General features: G+C 41.8%; 1 protein-coding gene across 2 annotated transcripts; it reads right to left on the reverse strand.

Annotated features, from left to right (window-relative positions):
* Window positions 1-1,285: 1,285 nt before the first annotated feature.
* baz2a (bromodomain adjacent to zinc finger domain 2A) lies at window positions 1,286-23,884 on the reverse strand. 2 transcript variants are annotated; one of them, XM_023330653.1, is made up of 30 exons: window positions 23,684-23,884; window positions 22,554-22,671; window positions 20,751-21,605; window positions 17,054-19,084; window positions 15,772-16,038; window positions 15,012-15,380; window positions 14,862-14,922; window positions 14,569-14,677; window positions 14,327-14,428; window positions 13,413-13,635; window positions 13,258-13,319; window positions 13,111-13,176; window positions 12,641-13,027; window positions 12,302-12,556; window positions 11,999-12,213; window positions 10,871-10,945; window positions 10,579-10,753; window positions 10,428-10,490; window positions 10,201-10,345; window positions 8,562-9,187; window positions 8,158-8,479; window positions 7,290-7,445; window positions 7,029-7,189; window positions 6,834-6,899; window positions 5,883-6,166; window positions 4,955-5,090; window positions 4,421-4,567; window positions 4,060-4,319; window positions 3,803-3,946; window positions 1,286-2,949 (listed from the first exon to the last, which is right to left on the reverse strand). In XM_023330653.1, the coding sequence occupies exons 2-30, from the start codon at window positions 22,669-22,671 to the stop codon at window positions 2,790-2,792; spliced, it is 8,040 nt and encodes a 2,679-aa protein (XP_023186421.1). In that variant the 5' UTR covers window positions 23,684-23,884; the 3' UTR covers window positions 1,286-2,789. The 2 variants fall into 2 exon arrangements, with proteins under 2 accessions (XP_023186421.1, XP_023186426.1); XM_023330658.1 differs by having other exon boundaries at window positions 2,790-2,949; window positions 23,804-23,880.
* Window positions 23,885-24,186: the final 302 nt, after the last annotated feature.

The raw sequence follows: 24,186 nt of genomic DNA on the forward strand, positions 1-24,186 counted from the left end.
CAGACTCTGGAAATGAATGTAAGGTTAAAAAAAAAAGAGAAAAGAAAAGAAAAATGAAAGAAAATGAAAGAAAAACCGTGTTGTTTTTCCTGATTTTGATTGTAGATTCATTAGTGAGTTTGAATCTGGAGCCTCCATCACAGTTGAACAGCTGGAAGTGACGGCAGGATGTTTCCAGCAGCATGTGCTCCAGACAGGACTTTTTATTTTCTGCAAAGCATATTTCATTTAAATAACAAAAGAACAAAAAAAAAAAAAAAAACAGATGCTCCCAATATTTCTATGGGACACAAATATTTTTAACATTTTTCACTGTCAAGTTCAAGTTTAGTTTATAAAACATGGGAGGACAATACGTATTAATGAACATCCACTGTAACTAGGTGACTAATTTCCATCGCTAGTCCGATAAATAGTTCTCATGTGACATCACATTTTCAGGAACCTTGTAGCTGACAGCCATCTTGGTAGGTATCGTAACTGTCATGACAGTTGCTATGGAGTTGCTATGGAGTTGCTATGACAACAATAAACGAGCCACAAGCTTAGAACTAGCTTCCGCCTGGTTCATATCTAACAATATAAGTACAGAGCAACAATCAAGTCTTAAACCTTTTGATATTATTTTTGTTCGTCTCACAGCATGGTTCATCTATGCTTTGTGCTACTCTTGCCTAACAAGATGGCGGTTCTGTTGCGCCGATCACTTCCGGTTCAGACTTGTGGGAACTGTGGCGCGTTGATGTGGAACCACATAATAAATGCAGTGATAAAAATCACAAAACAAAACTATGGAATAGGAAATACTTTAATTATAAAATCGATATCTGGTTTTACAAATGTTTTGCAAGACCATAACCAAATTATGCAATATATCATGATGGGTTAATCACTGCATCGTAGTATAACTCCCCACTTTCTAAAGTGAAACTATTTCCAGTAAATTGAAAATTAGAAATTAAATTTAATTCTTCTCACAAGATTTCACTTGTTTAAAAAAAATTGTGAATCTAAGATAACCACTAAATATTTGAACTGTTGTTCCATTTCTGGTTTCTTGGACAAAAATACTAGAATCACTGCAAGTATTTTCCTTTTTAGAGGAAAAATTAAGTGTGAAGGTTTGAAATCAAAGTTAAAATTCTTGTTTGGACACAATCTTGGCTGCAAAACAGCTAAAACCTGCATTCTTATTTTATCTTTATTTACAGTTGGTTCCTGGTATCTGATTAGAATTAAGGTTAAAATAAAACAACAACCAAAAAAACAGCAGCAGAACAACAACTCTCTACAAGATGTGTTTTTATTCAACTCACAGTACATTCTACAGATGCACACGTGTTACATCACCTTAATACAACAGAGTCCTGTAATACCTCCTCTTAAAAATGATGAATTGGTCCTAAAAATATAAAGAATCAAATTTAAAGTCACCAAAACTGTACATTATTAAAAATTCACTTAACACCACATTTGGTTGTCATGTCTTTTTTTTTTTCTTTTTTTTTTTTAAATACATTTTCTGAAAAAGGAAAAGAGAAAAAAAAAGTTCAGTGTAAGGAGCAAGTTTAAATAAACCCAGACGGTGGAGTCATCCTGTCACCTTCATGGCAAACCAATCGTGCAGCATCATACGTTGGCCCCCACAAAAGAAAAACAATAAAAAAAATCAATGAATAGGAATGTAAGACAGAGGAAGAAGGCAGAAATGCGCCCAGTATGTCAAAAATCAGCTCTCGAGACATTCTATTCTTTAAAATGAAACTTCAGTCTGTTTTAAATATTTTTATTTTTTTTTATCCAATCTATAATGAGCTAAAAACAAAATGTGAGATTTAATTTAAGCCCTGCTCCAGAGCAGGGCTTGCAGCTGCGGATTTGATGTGTAAAACATGCACAGACGCTCCTAAAACCTGCAACTGCCAACAGCAAAAACTTCCTCCTAGTGTCCAATCAGCACAGCCTATTTACAGGTGCGAGAACGCTTCTTGGTCGCAGAACGTTTTGCTCTTCGCAGCGACGTCTACGAGTCTACAACTGACCAAATCTAAAACCCCTCCAGCTTCTGAGTGTTTCCCACAAGAGCAGCAGGTGAGGTTGTGGGTAAAATTACGTATACACTGGTGTGTGTGTGCGTGCGTGTGTGTGTGTCTTTAAGTGGAGGTTATACAACATCTACTGGTGACAGTCCAACAACAGATTCCTTTAAGTTTCACTGGCCTTTTTTTTTTTTTCATAAAATGTCTAAACATCTCTATTGGGTCGTCTGTACACATTCACTACGAGCTATTGCTATTAAATAATCCCAGCTATTGTAATCTTTATATATATTTATATATAGAATATATAATAAAAATATAGTGAGCCATTGAAAAAAATTACTCCTAGGCATAAGACCACGTTACATTACATTTCCAAACAACAGGTAAGAAATGCTCAGAAGAGTCTAGGTGCGTTCAGTCGTCGGGCGGCGCCGAGCAGGTCCGGGATGCGGTGACAAGGTCACACTCTGACCTTCAGTGCGAGTGTGGAGCCGGCCGAGCGGCCTGATGGGACGCGACGGGAGGAGCACGTGATGAGGGGCAGAGGTGGAGAGACGGGGGAACGGCGGTAGAAAAAGATTCAACCTGTCCAGGAAACGATAACAGACAAAGAGCCAAAACCTATACATATATACCTATACATGAGATAAAACAGGAGGCCGGAGCAGGACTCCAGCCAGTCTTCGCAGCACTGGAGAATGCAGCAACAGTCCACAGCGCCACCCTGAGGCCGATCCTGGCAGGCTCCTATTTGTCCTTGTTGGAGTAGAACTCCGCCCAGCGGCTCTCGAAGAAGCGCCTCATGGAGTGACCCGCCATGCCCACCTCCGACGTGTCCTCGTTGAACAGCTCGCAGTTGTTGAAGACCAGCTGAGCGTCGGCCGCAAACTCATCGCAGCTGCAGTAACTGGAGAGGAGAAGAAGAGAGGAGGGTGAGGCGTGAACCAGGAAGAGTTACAAGCAAATCCTTCATGTTTGAAGATTAATATCATTTTTGGAAGAGCTACATAATCTGTGGCACATTTCAGTTAGAATATCATCATCTAGGGATGAAACAATCAGTTTAAAAGTGATGAAATGATTACTGAAATAATCGTCAACCGACTTAGTTTATCAATTAATCGTTAACTGGAGCATAAAGATTCAAAAAAGGCAATTGGCTGAAAAAAACACAATCAAAGCAGTAATCAAGTCAAAACAGTATAAAAAATATGTGCATTTTGCATTTCAGACAAAAAACTCCATGTTGCACAGTTTTAGCTTCACCTGGTTCAAAGTTTGTTTTTTAAATAAAAACAAATTCAATACTATTACTATTATTTCAGTTAGATGCACCAGTATATTTTAGTTTTCCCTCAATAAGCATAAAAAATTGCTGATTCCTTCAGGATTAACACCATAAAAAAAAAAAAGATATGTCAAATAAATGTATATTTATATGCATCAATGGATGTTTTAACAGCTTTAATAAAGGTTTGTCCTTTTTTTATTGAAATATTTTACCACTTCCTGATTTAGATGTTAGCTGTGTAGAGAGAGGAAGCAATGACGAAGAAACATTATTATTATTGGTGCCAATAATTTCAGAAAAAATATTTATACATATCTTTGTGTAGTGGTAGATTATCCACCTGAATTAACAGATTCATTTGGCAAATGGAGCGTTACGGGAATTCTTTCCCTTAAATTTGAACTTTTGAACTGTAATGTTCAAAAGCTTTCCTGTGTGCGAAAGCTAAAAGACGAGTTTCTTTTCTTACGCTCCCTGCAGCAGTCTCTCTCTCATGGTGAGGAAGTCCATGGGGTTCTTGATGATGCGGCGGTAGCCCGGCACCAGTCGGGGGTTGACGGGTTCCAGGAACGGCCAGGCGTCTACATGAGCCTCCATCTCCATCAGAATGATCCTGGTGGGAATTTGAGTCAATGATCACCAACTTACATCATCAACTTCATTTTAAATTCTAAAAAGAACTGGAATGATGTTTGAAGAATCTAGCTGGACTGAACAGTGACTCACTCGCAGAAGGTGAGGTCAGGTTGGTTGCGTGTCGTTATGCGCCGGCGTTTGCTGCTGCTACTGCTGCTGCTGCTGCTGCCGCCTCCGTCTCCAGAGTAACGGGTAGACGACGAAGATGAAGGCACAGGGGTCTCCTTGTGCCGCGTTGTCATGCCGCCGCTGCGTCTTTTTGTGGTCTCGTCCTCACTGCTGTCCTCTTCATACCTCCTCTTCTTCAGCCTGGTGCGCTTTTTGGACGAGCTCTGCAACTCGTCTTCCATCTTAGACAAAAATAAAAAATAAAAAAAATGCAACATGTCAGAAACTAGACAGTATGGTTGGATGTAGAAAAGGAAAGACATTTTCTTTGTTTCCAAATCACCTTCGGGACACAGGTTGGACAAAACCAATCTCCTTCTGGAACCTGGGTGATTTTGGGCTTCAGGCAGTACATGTGGCAACCTCGATCGCAGCCGTCACACAGCAGCAGGCACTCATCGTTGTCCCCCTTCCTGCACACCTGGCAGGTCTACACAAAAACAAAAAAGGCTTAGAATGACAATCATGAGTAGATAATCTGCAAAAATATTCATATTTTTTATCACAGACTGAGAACATTTTGTTAAAAATCCAGGTCATAGACCAACACGATGTAATACACAGCTATGAAATGCAAAGAAATATAATTCATATTTTTTAAAGACTATTACTGTGAAGGACAATTATTCCTCATACTCTCCACAAACCTGAACCTTTAATGCACAGTTACAGTGAAAGTCAGAAGAGGCCTGGGTTAAAATGTACCACATGATTTTCTTCACCAGTTGAAAACCTGACTGGTGTGGATGAATCAAGTTTCCATCAACCAAAATGCCTCCATTGTCTTTATCTGTCACAATAAAACACGACTTCTCACCACTTTGGTGACCGATCTCTCCCAGGCGATGGCCTTCTCCAGCTGAAACACACAGAGGCAGAGCTGTGGCGCGCTGCGGCAGCGATCCAGAGCCTGTCGCCACGTCCGCAGTCGAGACGTGATCTCACTCTCCAGACTGAAGCAGAAAATGGCCACAAATCAGTTACAACATGTCTATCAGGCTGAAACTAATGATTATTTTGGTGACCGATTAATCGATTAAAAAAAAAAAAGGTCCATTCTGCAGATTTTTCATTTAACAACTTAAGCTTATTTTATACAATATTAGAAATACTTTAAAAAAAAGATACCTTCCTTTTTTAAAATCAACATTTTTTTGTCTAAAATTAGATAATAAGGCATTCCTTTAGTGCACAATTTATTATTTGTAGCAAAGCATGCTACTGCAGCTTAAAATAAACAGTCTAACATGAACATATGAAAAGTTCAGACATTTCTGCTTTCTAAATATGGTGAAGGGATGATCTATTGAATATTTTTTTATTAACTGATTAGCAAGAAGGTGTTTAATATTTAAATTTTTTTTTAAAATAGAATAATGCTGAAATTGTCATTTGAGGAGTTTTGGGTAAAGCAGATTTACAGACAAGACTTTATCTTAAATATAAAATGTATGTATTTTTTGTACAGTGTTGACATGTTGTTCTTTTAGAAAAAGGCTTTTTTTTAGTATGTTTACTTTATTGATTACTTAATACACTGACGATTAGGCGCAAGAAATCACAAGGTCTTGAATCTTCGATCTCCTTTGATCTTGCATGCCAGAAAACATGATAATTTGTTTTATTTTTCCTTCCTGTTTTTACCTTTTGCCTGCTCAAAATAAACTGATTCATCACGTTTATTCCTGTTGATCATTTACACGTGTCTCTAAACTCTTCTGTGATCTTGAACCACTCGTTCCCACCTGAACACGTCTAGTGAGAGCTCCTCTCCGGGTGTCGGAGTGAGCGGCGCGAGGCGCATCACTTCCGACGGGTTCCACAGCGGCTCCTTCAGGTAGCGCCTCTCGATGTTCCTCTCCAGGTTGGCGAGTCGCAGCACGGCCAGGTCCAGCGGGTGCGTGGCGATGCGGGGCAAACCGGACCACTCCTTCTTGGTCCGCACGATCCAGTCGTCGCGGGGGTCCACGTCGTGCTCGTAGTACTGCAGGTCGTCGCGGGTGGAGTCTGGGTCTGGGATGGTGTAAGGCTGGAAGGAGAGGAAACATTCACAGCACTTTATCAGGTACTTTTCAAGGAAAGTTTCCAGCACTTTGGAGATGAAAACAATACAAATTAACTTAAAAAAAACAATTTCAATTCACTGATATTTTTTTTATTACTGTTAATGTGATAATTTTCTACACAGCAGGGACAATATATACTAAAATATAACATTTTATGTTTTGAAAATTTCTTTTCATACACTCCCTGTACCCTTGACTGGTGTGAGAAGAAAACACAAATTTAACAACAACAAAGAAGATTTCAATTAAATTTCAATAACTAATGAACAAAATATAAGAACAAATGTATTTCAGTTACACAGATCAATAAATCATCGAGCCATTAGGAATAGTAAATATTCATTACATTGAACAAATTGCTTTGTGTTAACGTAAATGCTTCAATGCAATATAAATAATAACTTGACTTTCTGTAAGGAGTATTTTCTCCTAAAAGCTTATCTGAACTTTATTACAGAACTGTGCAGATAGAATATCAAGTACTTTCAAGGACTTTATACAGAAATCAAGCACTTCCCAAACCTTGAAAACACCTTGGTGAAATTCAAGCATTTTCAAGGATTTCAGACACCCACAGAGACCCTGGTATAAAGACAGTAAGTTATTTTGACGGAACATTTGAGAGCTCACCTGAAATTCAGTCACTGGTGTTTCTGTGCTGTTTTCAGCTTCGTTCAGAGCACCCTGAGGAAGAGCCTTGAAGAAACACAATACAGTTACTAAAATACATCAACACTTTAACACAAATATTTAATTTTGTGCTTTTAGAAATCTCAACACATTTATGAACCATTTTAAAAAGTGAATTTCAGTTTTTCTTAAAACCTTTAAATGTAGATCAGCAGCAATGACTCTCTGCTCCAGGTCCTCCACCCACTGGAGGGCGCTGACATCCACTTCCATCGCTTTCTCCTGCACCTGCCAGGGCTGCTGCAGCGCCTCCAGCAGCACGTCTTTGTCCTCCGTCTTCAGCTCAAACAGTGGATCTACGCAGAGAGGACATGTGAGGGGAGAGGATTACACGACGACGTGGCGACAGGTGTGCAGGGGGTAACTAGGGAAAGGCGGACAGGATGGTGGTCTCACCGTTTATGGGTTTGGTGCAAATCTCAGCTAAGCTCTCCATGTGTTTGGCCAAATGCTTGTGGAGAACTTTCTCCCGGATGCCGCGTGGATGGAGCGCCTGCAGCGTGATGTACAGTTCCTCTGGATCCTTGATCCACCACCATCCTCGCACCATAGCTGGAAGGCAAATCAGAAAACACATCACACAACAGCAATTAAAGGGGATTTCAGAAAGGAAATCCCCTGCTAGAATGAGCAGAAATGCATTCCACACTTTTCAGATTTGTATCTGTTAGAAGACAATACAACAAGCATAGAAAAGCATGCATTCTTCTCCTTTAACTCCATCCATCCATCAATTTCACTAATGGTTTACAAAGTACTTACCGGTAAAAGTAAAAAATACTACATATCTGATCTTCTTCAATGCTATAAACCATTAAGATCTTTAATATCACCTGAATCAAACCAACACAGAACTAAACAGCCTGAAGCAGCCTTCAGTTTTTATACACCAGAAATGTGGACAAGCTTCCGATTCACTGCAGGAATGCTCTCACCTCTTCTATTAAAACAAGATTTTTTTTATTTGCTGTTGCCTACTCTTAATCCTAGTTTTTAATTTACTTTATATTTTAATCTGTTTAATCTAAATCTGTTTTGATGAGTTTTATCTTAACTTCTATGTATAAGCACTTCCAATTGCCATCGCCTAAAAGGTGCTATATAAATAAAGCTGGCTAAGAGTCCAATGAAAAACTCTAAAGTAGTAATCCCACAACATTCAAAGCGTTTGCACTTTTGAAGCAGCTTGTATATTTAACATTTGACAAACTATTCAACAGTCACGTAAATTTGCACAAAACAAACAACAAAAACCCCAACGTACATGCTGGTATGGGCTTCACCACCAGTTGTGTGAAGTATTGCTGCTCCAGTTCCTGGAACACGGCGTTTGGCGGGCGGCCGCGGCGTTTTGCCGCTGCGCCGCGGGGCCCCCTGCGGGCCGGACTGCTGCCTCTGCTGCCCCGCCTACGCCTCCGACCGGGCCGTCCAGGAGTAACTGGAGCAGCTGGAGGAGGAGCGATGGCAGCTGGCGGAGAGGCTGTGGGTGGAGCAGCAGGAGCCAGATCGGTGGGGGGACCATCCTGAGGAGCTGCTGGTGGGGTCACGGGGTCAGCAGGAGTCAAAGTAGGCAGGAGCTGGTCATGCTAAAGAAGAGAGAGGGTTTGGTTTTAATATCGGCCCCAAGTATTAACTGCTTTAATAAGTGTTTGAGCAGCAGTGGCGAACCTCCATGAGCGGAGCAGCAAGCGCAGGCAGCGCACTCGGGATCTGAGGGAGGAGTTTGGGGGGGGAACCCGGTGACACCGGCGTTTGGGGCTCGGTCAGAGAGTTATCATCACACGGCTGCTTGGGGAGAAGGTTGAACCACTGTCCTTGTTTCTCCGCCATCTCTTTGACACTCTCTTCTGAGCGGCCGCCTTCAGGAGCGTCCCCCGCTACCCCAGGGCCGCCACCGTTGGTCATGACGTCCTGCGACTGGCTCAGCCAGCTCTTGAATGCCGCCTGAGTGAGGTCCAGCAGACTGCTGTTGGGCGACCCCGGCCCCTCCTCTCCCACAGACCTGGCGCTGCTTCGACGCCGCCGGCGGATCTTCGCGGTGCGGAGGTGCAACTCGACTTCCGGTTTGATTTTTCGGGGACGACCACGGCCCCTCTGTGTGCTCATGAGGGACGCGGTGCCAGGAAGCGGGTCGTCTTCCACAGAGGCGGTCTGAGGTTGGCTCGGCTTGGCAGAGGACAGAGCAGAGGGTGAAGCAGGAGCGGGTGGAGAGGTTGGCACTGGGATCTCTTCGACTTTGGGCTCCTTTTTCAGGAATGTGACAGGAACCTCTGCAACGAAGACTTCTGCTGAAGCTGCAAGAGAAGGCGTAAAAATTAAAGAAATGTAAGACTTTCTAAGATGTTAAGGCAAATATAAATGAAATTTAAGACCTGCATTGCCAAAGAAATGTACAAATTCATCCATGATGATAAGCACAAAATAGCTAACTAACTAGCTAAAATACAATGAAGATGTCTGCATGTGACTCAAACTTATGCTCGACATGAGAAAAAAATACAAATATGGGAGTGCCATGGTGGCGTCGGGGATAGCGTGACCCATGTTTGGAGGCCTCGAGTCCTCTACGCGGCCGTTGCGGGTTCGACTCCCAGACCCGACGATATTTGCTGCATGTCTTCCCTCCTCTCCTTCCCCGTCAGCCTACTGTCATATAAGGGACACTAGAGCCCACAAAAGACCCACTGGAGGGGTAAAAATATATATATACAGTACAGACCAAATGTTTGGACACACCTTTTAATTCAATGAGTTTCCTCTATTTTCATGACTATTGACGTTGTAGATTCACACTGAAGGCATAAAACTATGAATAACACATGTGGAAATATGCACTAAACAAAAAAGTGTAAAACAACTGAAAATACCCCTTATATTTTCTTCAAAGTAGCAACCTTTTGCTGTGATTACTGCTTTGCACACACTCTACATTTTCTTGATGAGCTTCAAGAGGTCGTCACCTGAAATGGTTTTCACTTCATAGGTGTGCCCTGTCAGGTTAATAAGTGGGATTTCTTGCCTTATAAATAGTCATGAAAATAAAGAAAACCCATTGAATTAGAAAGGTGTGTCCAAACTTTTGGTCTGTACTGTATATAATATACGAGATTCGTTCCGAGACAAAATCTAAGACTTGTGATCTAATTATTTAAAGCCAAATTACTTTTTTCTAATGAATTGAAGACATTTAAGGTCTTAATTTTAGATGCATGAATTCCAGGCTTTTAAAAAAATTTTTAAGGATGCACAGACCACATTAAGAAAACAAGAGTTAAATCTTAAAGCCACAGCAGCGTCTGGGACTCACTCAGGAGCTCCTCGGGTCCTTCCACCAGAACTCCTCCGAGGTGAGGAAGGGCCAAGTATCTGCGGCGGTAACGGTCCTGACCCAGCGTGACGACCCGCATGGAATGAGACGACTGGAGCAGCTTTTTACGGAAAAACGCTTGACGCTACAGAGGAAGAAGAAAAAGAAAATCTGATTTTGTCTTTACCAAAACAAAAGAAGCCGTGTCTGAGCTGTATTAGGCTTACCTTAGTTAGCTTATCTATTTGCCTTTCAAGCTCAGGAATGCTGGCAGTGGTGGGGCTCTCACTCTGTAACCAAAATAAAACAAACAAAAAAAAAAACTGGATAACTATGGTGGCTGAGGTTTAACTCTAAAACACAAGAGCAGATACCCACATCGCTGAGTTTGGGTTCTTCTTTGCGTGCGCGCCTGCTTCCTCTCTCCAGGACCAGACCGCTCTCCTCCAGACTGAAGTTCTCCTCCTCGGCGACTCTGGCGCTGCGCCGCCTCTCCTCGAAGCACAGCTCCTCCTCCGAGCGTCCGGTACGACGCGCCAGCACCGACTTCAGTCTGACGGGGACAATCCAAACATCAGTGACATAATTTTGTTTTTAATGGACATCTGGTAAAATCAGAGGACTCCACTTTTTAAGAAGAAAATGGGGGTGGGGGGAGAAGTGATCATACTTGCGAAGTTTTCTCTCAATAATCCATTTATTCTTCCTGTATGTTGCCATGTTCTCCAACGTGTTGTCAATGTCACTGAAACACACAAAGTCAGCCATGTTATGATCAAAAAAATGGCTACAAACATCCATAATCTGAAAGAATGTCCTCAATCCTCAGCTTTTACTTTAATTTAATTACATTATGGATTTTCTCTAATCCACACAAGATCTAAAATATAAATTTGGACTTAAATATAATAAGAAGGCTCCTTAGTATGTGGTCAAATGTCATTTATCAAGTTGACATTTTTGAAGCCTTCGAGGTTCCGGCATAATTCTGGTTTCATATTTGACCAGAAATCTTGGTTGTCATTTCAACTGGTTGGATTCCTGCTATGGATTTCTGTTTCAAAATCTATAAATATTCAACTTACTTTCCTAAGTGGAGCATTACAGCTTTCACTATAATGCTCCAAATGCACTGGAAGTGAAAAAGGCAAAGAGAAAAAAAAAGGGAGAGGTGGAGTAAAATGTTAAAAGAAAAGAAAGAAATAAGATTACAGGAGAGAAGGAAAAATAAACAAAATACAAGCAAACATCATAAAGGTCTGCTTCTACTCCTTCAAAAAAGAGAAAAAAACAAATAGCAAAATATGTGAAGAGTAGATAGTGCTAATTAATACAAGATGTATTTAGTAGTAATCGCAGCCCTAGAGCGTAGATTGTAAATAGGGTGAGATGATGATGTGGTTGAAGCAGAATAATATTAAGCTTCTGGTATGGTGTTCGCAAAGCGTGGACCTGCTAAACCACTTTTAAAGCTAAATTACCTCTTCCAGTTCTGATAAGTGGTCCAATACTCAGTCAGAATTATGCTAATAAACTTGTTGATGATTACAAAAAACTTGCAGTTTCTTGGTAACTTCCTAAAGGACATTTTACCAAATGTTTTATGGGGTGAATGTAGTGGATTAGAGAAAACCCACAATAAATTCAAACTTGTAAACATATTTCTTATTAAAAAAAAAAACAGAATAAGTTGAGATGAATCATTAAAACCTTAAAGCTAACATAACACCAGGCCAGGGAGGAAAGTAACTGAACTTGTGTTGGGTGTTATTAGAGCAGGAAGTTGCGCAGGCCTGACCTCGTCACAATGTTGCTGCTGTTCAGCTCCTCCACCAGGAAACCCAGGATGGCTGCCTTGGTGTCAGGAGGAAGGATGTGAAACGTTTTAGTCCTCAGCGTGTTGCACACTTCCGTCTCGTAGCCATGAGACTCCAAATAGATGCGGAGAACTTCTGAAACTGTGTTGCGGGTCAGCTCCAAATCAACCAACTTCTCCCCAAGTATCTTCACAGACTATGAATTGGGATTAGAGTATATGAATTAAAACATGTTGGTGCTTGTTCATGTGTTAAAAATACTTGTCCTAAAGTAGTTTACTCACCTGGTAGTAGGACGGGAGGCCTGGATCATGAAGCGCTGACTCCACCAGCTTTATAAGGAGGTCCTGGACTTCTCCCTGGCTGTCGCCCAGACCAAGCAGACCCTCCTGCAGGGTAGAAAGGCTGGGAATGTCCTTTGGCACGTTGATGCCGATTATCTTTCCGTAGCCATGCAAGAACTCGACCACCGCCAGGCAATGCGCGAACGCCGTTCCAGAAAGAACCAAACCGGGAATACGGCTCAGCTCCGGCAGAGGCTGGAGGACATAAGAGTTTTAAAAGTGTTTAAAAACTCAAAAGATTCAAAGAGTTCAACTAAACCGGGCTCAGTAGAAACTCACTTTGTGATCAGTGAGACACATGTCTTCTGTGGGCTTCTTCAGCTCCTCTGCAATAAGCTGTTGCCTCTTGCGTTCCTCCAGGCGTCTCTGGGCCTGCGCTCTCCGCTCCGCCGCCCTCTTCGCCGCCAGAGCGGCCTGCGCTGCTGCCTCCGCCTCCGCCTGGGCTTTAGCTAAGGCCTTGGCTTTGCTCCGGACGCTGGCCACCCTGTTGCTCTGGACCACCTTCTCCTCGGACGGCTGCTGGGCGGGTGCGGCGGCTTCAACTTTGGCGGCTCTCCTGCGGCCGGGCTTTTTGGGCTCCGGAGCAGGTTCTGACTGCATGAGCTGTGGAGCTGCTGGATCCGACGGCTCAGCGACGCCTTCCAGAAGTTTGACATCTTGCTCGAGCTACAAGCCAGAACAACAGAAAATATTGACTGGAAGCTGAAGTGACACTCGTGACAAGAGGGCAAAATATTATTTAGCGTTACCTTGGCTTTCTTTTTCTCCTCTTTCATCTTCTTAATCTTTAAATCCTCCCTTCTCTTCATTCGGGCCTGCGACGGAGCAGCAGAAACAGAATAATGAGATCTGAACGGTTTAACGAGCCAACTGTGAAAGCAGCTAGGAGGTCATACCTTTCTTTTCATTTTCTTTTTGATTTTTGCTAGTTTTTCCTTTTCCTCCTGGGTGAGAGCTTCTGGAAATGCAGAAACACCAGAAAGTCACGTCTGCTCTCCTTCGAGCAACTTGCATAATGGTTTCTACAAGCCAAACACAAATATTCGCTCACCCTTGGCCTCCAGACGATTTAGCAGCTTGGCATCAACTTTGCTGAGAAGGTCGACGGCGTTGAATTTAGGAGGTCTACCTGGGCGACGGGCTTGTCCTGCCTTCGGGGCTCCAATCCGGCGAGGTTTCTCTTTGTCTGGGTTTGGAGGTCGACCACGCCGACCGGTGATGGCCATGATCATCGATGGGACCTCCTCGTTAGCTAGCAGGACCCACTTCACACCCTGTCACACATACAAATCGGATTAATCGATTTTTTCAATAGTCGATTAATAAACAAATTTTGTGTCATATCCTGAGTATACAGACTCAAAAGAATGCCAATTTACTGAATGAACACAGTCATTGCTGTAATTATGCTAAAAATTCACAAAAACATATGTTTTGTTCGCAAATTAACTCAACTTTTGTCCGATTTATGTTCAAGTCGATTTTCAGTTAAACAGGTCTGGACTTTGACTGGGCCATTCTAACATGACTTAAGCTTTGACCGAAGTCATTTCATTATGGCTTTGGTTGCATGTTTTAAATCCTTGCTCTTTAGCAGAAAACCTCTGCCTCAGTTTTTAGTCTTTGTTGTTTATTCAACCTTTGAAGCCTTCACAGAAAAGCTGCATTGACACAGAGATTAATTTACACAAAGGTGGACTTGACTTACTCATGAGGTGACATCAGCAGGTAGCTGGTTGTACTGGTTGTATTTAGGGATATCAAAAAGGGACAGAATGGAAATGAACGCTGCACCTTAGACTTTTTCTTATAATCATTTTCATTCTAGTTCACAGCTATATTCTGCTTCGCACTGGTCCACCACATAAAGTTCCAATAAAATGAGAGAAAATTGAAAAAGCTCAAGAGATTTAAATACTTTTGCAAGGTATAATGTAACCCAAAAAAAGAAAACAAAAGTTTTACCTCTGAAGTTTCTCTTTCTTCATAAAAGTCTCCAACAGGCATGCGTGGGCTGAAGCTGAAGTGTTCTCTGGAGACCACGCCATCCGAGTGTTTCTTGAGGTACTGAGAGAGAATAATAAGGTTTGTCAATAAAGAATAAAGAGGAAAATAAAGGCCACTAGGGAAAACCAGACGCAGAATTAAGAGCAGGAAGACGCATGTGTTCTTAAAAACACGTGCGTTTTAAAAATGGCAAAAGTCACCTTGATAATTTCTGGAAACTGCTTCATCCTCCTTCCACATGGAGTGTAATACCAAGTTTCCCCTTTCATGCGGTTATCCATTTTCTTCACACGAATCTCCCTTTTCCACCTGAAAATTAAGAGAGCTTGGTGTAAATTTGGAGTAGCGTCATTCAGGAAACAGTTTCTACTCATAAGACATTTTTAATGCAACAAACAGGTTTTTCTTCTACACAACAACTCCATAAAACAACTCAGATTATCTAACTTATCCTGGGATTTAGAGGAAATTTCTGTAAAAATTGGATCGCTACCCGTGTTGGAGCGGGAACTGGACCTGCTCTTCTGTTGCCACCCGTCGTCTGTTCAATTCGCCTGTTTAAGACAGAGAGCCCAATCAGAACCAAACCTGTAACCAAGCCACCTGACATAATACGTACAAATCTGTGAATTTTCTTTATTACCTGCAGTGGAGCTGTCATCGTTTTCATCAGCATCAGCAGTTGTCTCTGCATCTCGTTTCTGAGCTCCCACCGCGCTTCCGTCTTGGTCCTGTTTTCTGACCCGCTTCATCTTCTTGGGTTTCTGCACTATTGTGCTCAGGGCAGAAGCGTTGGCCAGAACGGCGTTAATTGCAGCCGTTATTGGATCGACCTCCTGTGCGAGAGAGCCAGCCTCCCCCGACGCCTCTTTTGTTTCTTTAACATCAACCTTGAGCATTTTCTTCCTCTTTCTGCCCACGGCTCCTTCCTCTTTCATCCCTCCCTCTTCATCGGTCTTCATCTTCTCCGCTTTGGGTGTTCGAACCCGAGGCTTTCGCATGTTCTCAGGAGCTTAAGGAAAAAAAAACTTTTTTATAGCATTGTCAACATTTACCATTTTTTGCATATTCCATAAATTAATAAACAGAATGCTGTAGGTGACCTCAAGGTCTGCAAAAAGCTAACTTCTTTAGCATGTGGGCAAACTTATATCAGCTCCATTATTTTTATTAGTAAAAATTCAAACAAAAAAGTTTCAGTTTGAATTATTAAAAAAGTGTACTTTAATAACATTTTTATTTTCCATGTTTTATTTAATTTTCTGTCATATTTCACAAATTATGATTTTTTGCATATTTAAAACAATGACCTAATCAATTTCACCTTTTTTCCCCAGACAGGATTTACTTGGAAAAAGGAAATCTGATGATAACTTTGACGTAGAAATCAGAATATGGAATACCTGCAGTGGTAACCAGCAGTGTCTTTGGAGTTCGAGGTCTGCGTCGTTTGCTTGTGGTCTTCAGAAGATCTCCTGCAGCTTCGCCGGTCGGCCCGGTTACCGGTTGGAGAGGATGCACAGCGGTGCTTTCTGCTGGCGTACTAAAGGCGACAAAGTTGTCCTCCCTCACTGTGAAACTCGGGGTTGTTGCGTCATCGGCGCTGCTCTTAACGTGTCCAGCTGAGTCTGGTGCATCATGTCCGCTCGGTTCCCAGTCTCCTTCAGAATCTGAGACAAAAACAACATCAAACTGTTTACAAAATTCACTTAACAACAGCATCCAAGTATATTGGAGATATAGAGTTCCTACACATTTTTATGTCAGATTTCCTGAGGGGTTTTTTTGCCTTTTCAACAGCAATTTTCAAAGTATGAATAGAAATTTTCACTTTGAACTTTACAGCAAAAATGTAAGGATTTTAAATATATGAACAACAGAAAAAAGAGAAGAGGAGCAGTGGACAGAGCAACCGATAAGACTGAAGCAACCTTTTTCATCCAAGACACAAAATTGAACTTGCCTAGAGCCGCAAAATTTTTTCTAAATATGCACAACATAGAATGTTTAATTATGAACCTTTAATTTAAACTGAAATGTATTTTTATTTCCAGATTTTCGAACAAATTATTCCTCTTATAAAAGAAAAAAATATGCAGAATGAAATTAGCCCTTTTTTAAAATCAATATAGAAAGAGAAGATAGATAGGTAGCATCGTTTGAAGCCAGTTACTTTTAAAACCCGTTATAGATATTAAATCGGCCCTCACCACCCTGAAACTAAACACAATTGGTGTCAAATGTTTGCGCAGAAAACATTTTCGTTTGTGCTGCTATCATTTTAAAGACAATAAATGTTTCCAGAGGTTATTAAAGGTCAACTGGACCGTCTTTATTTACAAAATCAAACAAATTATGAATCATAATTGCTACATTTGTGCAGCAAAAATTTTTGTTTGTACTGTTATAATTTTTAAGATTAAAAAAAAAACAAAAACATTTTTATACATATATATTATAAATTACACAAAATTTATATAACTTAACTTTGCTATCTTTTTGCAACTCAAATTTTTGTAGCACAGTTGTTTGGTACTGGTTGACCTTTTATGACCTCTGGAAACATTTAATATCAGGCTATGTGATACTTCTCTAGTCTACCTAGGAACCCTCTATGAAGATAAAGAAAACAAACAACTTTTAAACTGAAAATTTAACTTTAAATTCAGAAATGTGTCAATGTACCTTGAGAAACTGGCTGAGACGATCCAGATAAACACGAGTTGTTCACGTGGCTCGAGTCAGCAGCAGTGTCTCCGGTCTGAGTGGTTGTATCTAAAGACGACTCCAGCATTGAACCTTCTGTAGCCTGGCTGCTGTTTCTGGTCGCTTCCACCTCGGAGGTTTCCTCCTCCCTCGTTGACTCCATGGTGTCATCTCTGGAGTCCTCCGCTGAGAAGCTACCTTCTGCGGAGCTGTCAAATGTAGCAGACTGGTTCTCCTCAGCACAGGACGTGGTGTCCAGATGAGAGGTGTCAAACTGAGAAGAATCACCTAAAAACGAGGCATCGCCATAGATATGTGAGGTCTTTTCTAAGATGGAGCTGGCACAGAGTCTAGAGGGGGAGTCAAATGTTGCTTTGTCGTAAAGAGATATTTCAGAGGAGTTGTCAAAGCCTTCTTCATTGGTTTGATGTTGTAACCTTGTGCTTTTGAGATGCGGGGGCTTCCCGATTGGAGTAGACGCCACAGGAGAGTCTGCTGCGTCTGAGAGGATGCTGCTCTTCACTTCGTGCTTCTCTAAATCTGAAGCGTTTTGGGGATTTTGTTCAGACGTTTGTAACGATTTTCCTGGCAGATCAGTGGGAGATTTATACTGGTAGACTTCCGGCTTCTTGGTTTCAACCGCAACCACATGAGATTCAGTGCTTACTAGGTCTGAATCCAGCTGGGATAGGCTCTCCTCTGGTTTTCCGTTCCTTTTATTTTCCACTTCCCTCTTCTCCTCACCGGGAGCATGACGCTCTGAAATCAGAGAAGAAGTTGGGAGGTTTGGAGAGTCAGAGTTTCCGACAGCTTTAGAAGACATCCCCATCGGCGGAGGCATGTAAACCAAGGCAGGAGGGTTGGACAAAGGTGCAGTCCTGGAGGCTTGAGTGGTTAGAGGTAGGGTGAATGGAGGTCGAACCGGACAGCCGGTTTGGGCTGTCACAGAGGGTGCTTTCACCAATTTTGGTGGCGTTGATGCTGCAAAAGCAGTGGAAAGACTTGTGTCGACAGCTGGAGGAGTGTGTTTGCGATACTGGGATGTTGCTGAAGTTGGTTCAGAAAGTTTACTGCCAACTGAATGGGTTCCTCCTGCAGACGCTGATAAACTGGGGACAGATAACATTGAAGGTGAAGACGCTGGAATCTTCAAAGATGCCACACTGGGAGATGAGGAATTTGTGCTCAAAGATGAAGGAGCAGATATCAACCTCGGGGGAGCAGGTATGTCATGCTGATCTCCAAATGCATTGGCGACAGATGGCGGCAAAACTGGCTTGGACCCGTGAGGCATCAGCAACGCTGGAGATGCAACGGTTGCCGATTGAGAAGTGATGGAGACGGCGGCAGTAGGAGAAACACAAGTAGATTTAGAGGCTGTAGGAGGAAGTACAGACTTGGTTTGATCAACTAAAAACTCAGATGAAGACGAGGCAGGAGGGCCCGAAGAAACTGTGCCAACAGACATGCTCTCACTCGACATGTTTGAATGAATCAGAGAGGAAGAGTGCCCCTGTGGCAGAAGCTTGAATCCTAGGGCAGATGTTTCCGACACTCGAGAAGTAGAAGACCTCAGGCCTTGGACTACAATAGGAGGTGAGGAAATTCTTGAAAAAGCAGCAGAAGACGAAGAGAAGGGCACGTCCACATCACCGGATAACACTACAGGAGGTCCGGAGGCAGATGTTGGAGATCCAGATGAAGTAGAGACCCCTGGTGGAGTCGAAGTCTTCATAAGAGACATCGAGGCCCCTGAACTTGATGCCGAAAGTGGAGAGGTTACATGCTGGAGATGTGAGGAAACGACTGCATCTCTGACAGGGGGAGTAACTTCTGGATACGGAGCTGCTGGTTGATCGGAATATTGACGATAATCGCTTTTAGGACTCGCATGAGGAGCAGAAGGTGTAAGTTGGTAGCTGTCAGTCTTTGGTGACCTCTGGACAATAGGTGGTTTTTCACTGCCAGCGTGGCTTGCATCAACTTCCTTAATAGCTTCCCGTGAAAACCCTAAAGAGAAAAGAATCAAAATGTCAAAACTATTAGTTAACTCAATCAAAAGCATTTATAAATGGTACATTTGGTACTTCATCTTAGTATAAACAACATCCTAGTATGCAGACACAGACAAATTTGTTGAAAGATTTAGACTAAAGTTCAACCTATAATTTGGTTACATTTATTCAATGAGGGGAAAAAGGACAGTCTCCTAAAATGTTTAACAGACGTCAAAGTCTTATGCTCCATACTCTTCTCGAGTTTGTACTACAAGTTTTAGGTATTTGAACTGAGACAGCCATAAAAGAAAGTTGACTTTGTGCCTCGTGAACCATTTCTCTGTGGAAGATCACATGATGACCCAATTTAATTGTTTTTCTCCACTTCTTTTTTATTACAACTGTCCTTGTGTTTTAAAATTTGAAGTTTTACAAGGCTGGCAGGGTCCTTCAAACATAAGCAGGTCTTAGGTCGTCCATACACTCTAATAAACAACAGTGGCAAAGAGGAGCTTTTCCGCATTTTCATCTTTTATCACCAAATCTCCTTGGAAGGTTTGTTGTTGAACATTTTCAAATTAGTGTTTTGATGGTATTAGTGAAGATTAGCAAATTGTACATGTTTATATTTGTAATCATAGGAGAAGAGAAACTCTTCTCATTATCTCTTACCATATGGTTCATTTTATAAAATTTTAGAGTGTGATTTTTCAATCTTTACAGAAGGCTTTTCACATCTTTATAAGATGTACAACTAAATATCGCTGTAAATTAGTGGTGGGTATTCATTATATTGTTTATCATGATAAATTTCTTATAAGAATTTTGATTTATCATTGTCACAATAAATTCTAATCAATGATGTTTACACCCCTAAAAAATGCACGTATGATCAGGATTGTTATTTTTATTTTTTCTCTTCAATGCTTTTTCAATGAGAGCATCAATAAATATCGATACGTTTAAAAATACCATTAAATGTAGTTAGTTTGTGCAACTTAATGATACAAATCACACTTTCTAAAGAAGAGTATTATTAAAGAAAATGTTTCTCAAGAGCAGTAGTTGTGTTTGTAGCGCTACACAGTTATCCTAAAAAAGCTAAAAATAGCTCTTATTGTCACTTTTACTGTTATCATAATAGTACCACAAGATGTTATGTTAAAACTTTAAGTCCATATCGCCCATGCCTCCTGTAAATAAAAAGGCTTCTCCCCCAAAACAAATATTCTGGATGACATTTTCCAAAAGCAAAACACTGACACCTGCTGGTGATATGTTAGTACTATCCCAACGCCTGACTGTAAAAGCTGAAACTAACCTAATAATGCAGTAGACACACAAGTGAAGTTACAACTTAGCCTGTTTTTCCTTTGGAGACTTCACAATCACTGCATTTCCATTATAGTTTCTGTTAACACGGAAGTGCAAGTTTTCAGCAGAGGTGACAATGTCAGTAATGGCAAAGCAGAAATACAACCATATGACGAGCATGACTCATGTCCAGACATTAGAAGGAGGAAATAGATTGTAGACTAGGAACGTTTGACTTGTCATCAAAATCAAAGACACAAAATGTCAACCTTAAGGCAGCAATGACAACATGCAGCAGTGCAACATATCAAAATGAAGATCTGAGGAAACAGCGAGAATATACCATCATAATTAGAAAAAGTCACCTTGCAGTGGAGAGGACATCCCTGCACTGCTAGTGTGAGGGCTGCGATCCCTGCTGAGACCTTTGGGTGACCCACTGTCCTGTATTGGTGGTGATACAACCGGTGTTGGCGACATCCCCACTGGCAGAGGACTGCTGCAGCTCCCTCTGCCCAAGCTGTGGTGCTGTGGGCTGCCGCGGGGTGGGGTGAAGTTCTGGGCAGCGGGGGGCATCATGCGAGTCTGGGATTGAGATTGCTGTGGCAGCTGCTGCTGGGGGGGCTGGTAGAAGGGCATCCCATTTGTCATCATACTGTAATGCTGCTGCTGCTGCTGCTGCTGGTGGTGATGGTGCGGCTGATGGTGGGAGAGGAGGGGCTGCTGAGATGGTTGATGGGGGGGCGGTTGTAAGGTCTGCTGCTGGTGATGTGGGGAAGGCGTAACGCCAGGATGAGACTGACTCTGGAAGCTCCCATACATGCTGGGGGAATTATAACTCATCTGCTGTTGGGTGGGGTTGCTCCTGTTCCAATACTGGCTGTTGCCTGTTAGAGGGACGTTTGTTTGGCTTGCAATGGGGGGCTGGTGGGACGCTTCCACGCCGCCGTTCAGTTGGTACTGGCCATGGCTTTGGAAGTGGTGCTGTGACTGAGACTGTGCAATCCCAGGCACCGGCTGCTTCTGGTGGACCCCCTGCCCTGATGACGGGCCCATGCCAGAGCCATACTGAGGGAGCCCCCCCCACAGGTATTCGTAGCCAACTGCGCCCTGGTGGTGGCCGCTCATGTGCGGGTAAGGAGCTGACGGGGGGTGGGAACCAGACACGCTTGACCCGTGTACAGTAGTGACGCCATTCACATTCATTTCGCCATTTAGATCTGTTAGAGAGCAGAAACAGCTTAAAAAGCTGCTCAAACAGAAAGACATGTTTATTCCTAAAAACAAATAAATTAAGAGGAGTTTAGTTCAGGAAATGTGTGCATTGATTCTCCTGTGTTATGATCATTATTTCACATTATAGTTAATTAACCAGAAGTTCTATATTTTACAATACATAAACTGACCAACAAACAGAGGCACCAAGATTAAAAAAATTAGGGATCCACCATTTTAACACCAACATCAATATCAGACGATTTTAGTCTTTTTTTTAACATTTATTTATTTATTAGGTTGATTTGATATAGACAGACACATTAACATATAAAAACTGAATAAAACTGAAGTCCCATGCTTGTATCATGGTTATTTTTGGTTTAATTTACAGCACTTATCCCTGGATAAGCTTTTCTACACAGTCTATATATACATCAATATCGGCCCAATAAATAAAACTGAGCCGATATCAGCAACCGATATTGACTTCCATCTTATTGCCATTTGTTTTTACAGAGGGCAGAGGAAGGAGAGGGTCATGTGGTATTTGTTTGGTCATGTGACAGTGATAGAGAGGGAGTGCAGGATTCTGGGAAGCTTAACTGACATAGTGTTGAAAATATTTTTTTGAAGGTGTCAAAAGAACAATGAAATATTTACAGTATAGGCAAATAATGGTTATCAGCCATTTCAGCAGTATTTATATCAAATATTGGACCAAATTTTTATATTGGTGCTTCGCTAAAAAAATAAAAACATACATACTAATTTGCCTTTCTCTCAACAGTTATCTAAATATGCTTGTGGATTAACACAATGCCAAGATGATATCTTGAAGGTTTTATGTGACCCTCTAGAGTGTACAGGGCCACATAGAATCTTATGATGGACCGGATTTGGCCCCCAGACCTTGAGTTTGAAACATGTGTATTAGAGGATGTAATACTCACTCTTCCCCTGCTGAGGAAAACTCATGGAGGACCCGTTAGTATAAAGAGAATCCCCTGAGGAGAGTTTCAGTCCTGAGTTTGTTGAGGTGCCATAGTTGAAATGGTTATTTGAGTCCATCTAAAAGAAAAAAAAAATAACAAAATAAAATAGAACCACAACACTAGTCTGTTGTTAGTCTCCATTAAAGTTCGAGAAATCACAAATAACCAAGTTCTGTTTTGTTTCAGATAGCCTGATTGAATGATTTTGTGACCGCATTTTGGGACCAACGGCAGCAGCCGTTAAAATGTCGCAGCCAGCAGCAGCAGCAGATGCCAGGCCCGAGCGAGTGTAATGGACAAGCCGAATATTACGGTAGGAGCTCATCATTACCGCTGATGAGGCGCTGCTAATACGGGCACAGACTAGAAACGTTCATTACAGGTAGAAACACAAGCACGAAACATAATCAGGGCGGCAGTGGAGGGAGGCGAGGGGGTAAACTAATAATGTATTGATATTTTAAAGAACCGTTGACGACAGCAGTGGCTGTTTACCAGTTTTCGATAGTCCTCCGGGATCTTGATTTCCTAATTCAACGAGGCCGTTGCAACAGCAGGCGCCGCGTTAGCTTAGCGCCCTCAAATGAACCAACCACTACTTTAAAGCGCTGCCAGACGGCTGTGCTGGCCATTTTATCCTTAATGTTAGATTAAAGTGCGAGTCCGAAGGGATCCCAGCAACTTTTCATGTCCGGAATATATAACAGAGAATATCAGCCTAGCACCCCCCAAGGTTATTTAGCTACATCATCACAAAAGAACAAAGCTAACAGATAAAGCTAACTAATAGCATCCTTATCCGGAGTAAGTAGGCTGCGACGTTAGCAGGTACCATAACCACGCTGGTTTATCCCGTGGTGAATGCAAAAAAATTCAAGCCGGTTTGTTAAAAATAAAAACGAACTCACAAAAAACAGACTCGCGGATTAATAAATGGAGGCGTACTCCCTTTTGATGACGGGCTAACGTTAGCTAGCAGCCAGATGAAGTTACATTGTTTACGCACACAGACAATTTCTGCAGAGCATCATCCTCCTACACCGCCACCATCCAAAGTTTCACCGATATTCCACTCAAAACAGGCCAACCTTTTCTCTGTTTAGTCCTTGGGTTCCGGAGGCGCCGACGGCTTTAAACTCCCTCCGTGTTAACGGATAAGCGTGGGTGAAGATGACACAGCGATAAATTATAAACAACTATTCCCTAACCTTTGGGTTTTAAATTAGCAAACATGGCTGTTGAGGTCCGGTGCAGCCATGATCACAGAACGGAGTGAAGCTGGAGCCGCGTTAACGTCCCAACAATGAGGCGCGCACACATCCGGTAAAAGTACTTCAACAAAGTTCAAGACCCATTTATACACACAGAGCAGGGAAATAAAGCCAAAAAACAAATCCATTTAAATTATAGCCAACGGCACAAACTATTTCATCACTTAGTAAAAAAACATTATTTGATTCAGCAAGTAAAATAATTATGAATATAGAATACATTTGTAAAATACAGTTGACATAATTATTGCTAGCGTCTAACACTCGTATCAATCAGCAATTTTTTCGTTGAATTTTTTCCATCTTAAATATTTACACTT

Source organism: Xiphophorus maculatus, chromosome 1 (assembly GCF_002775205.1).
Source record: "Xiphophorus maculatus strain JP 163 A chromosome 1, X_maculatus-5.0-male, whole genome shotgun sequence".
Lineage (NCBI taxonomy): Eukaryota > Metazoa > Chordata > Actinopteri > Cyprinodontiformes > Poeciliidae > Xiphophorus > Xiphophorus maculatus.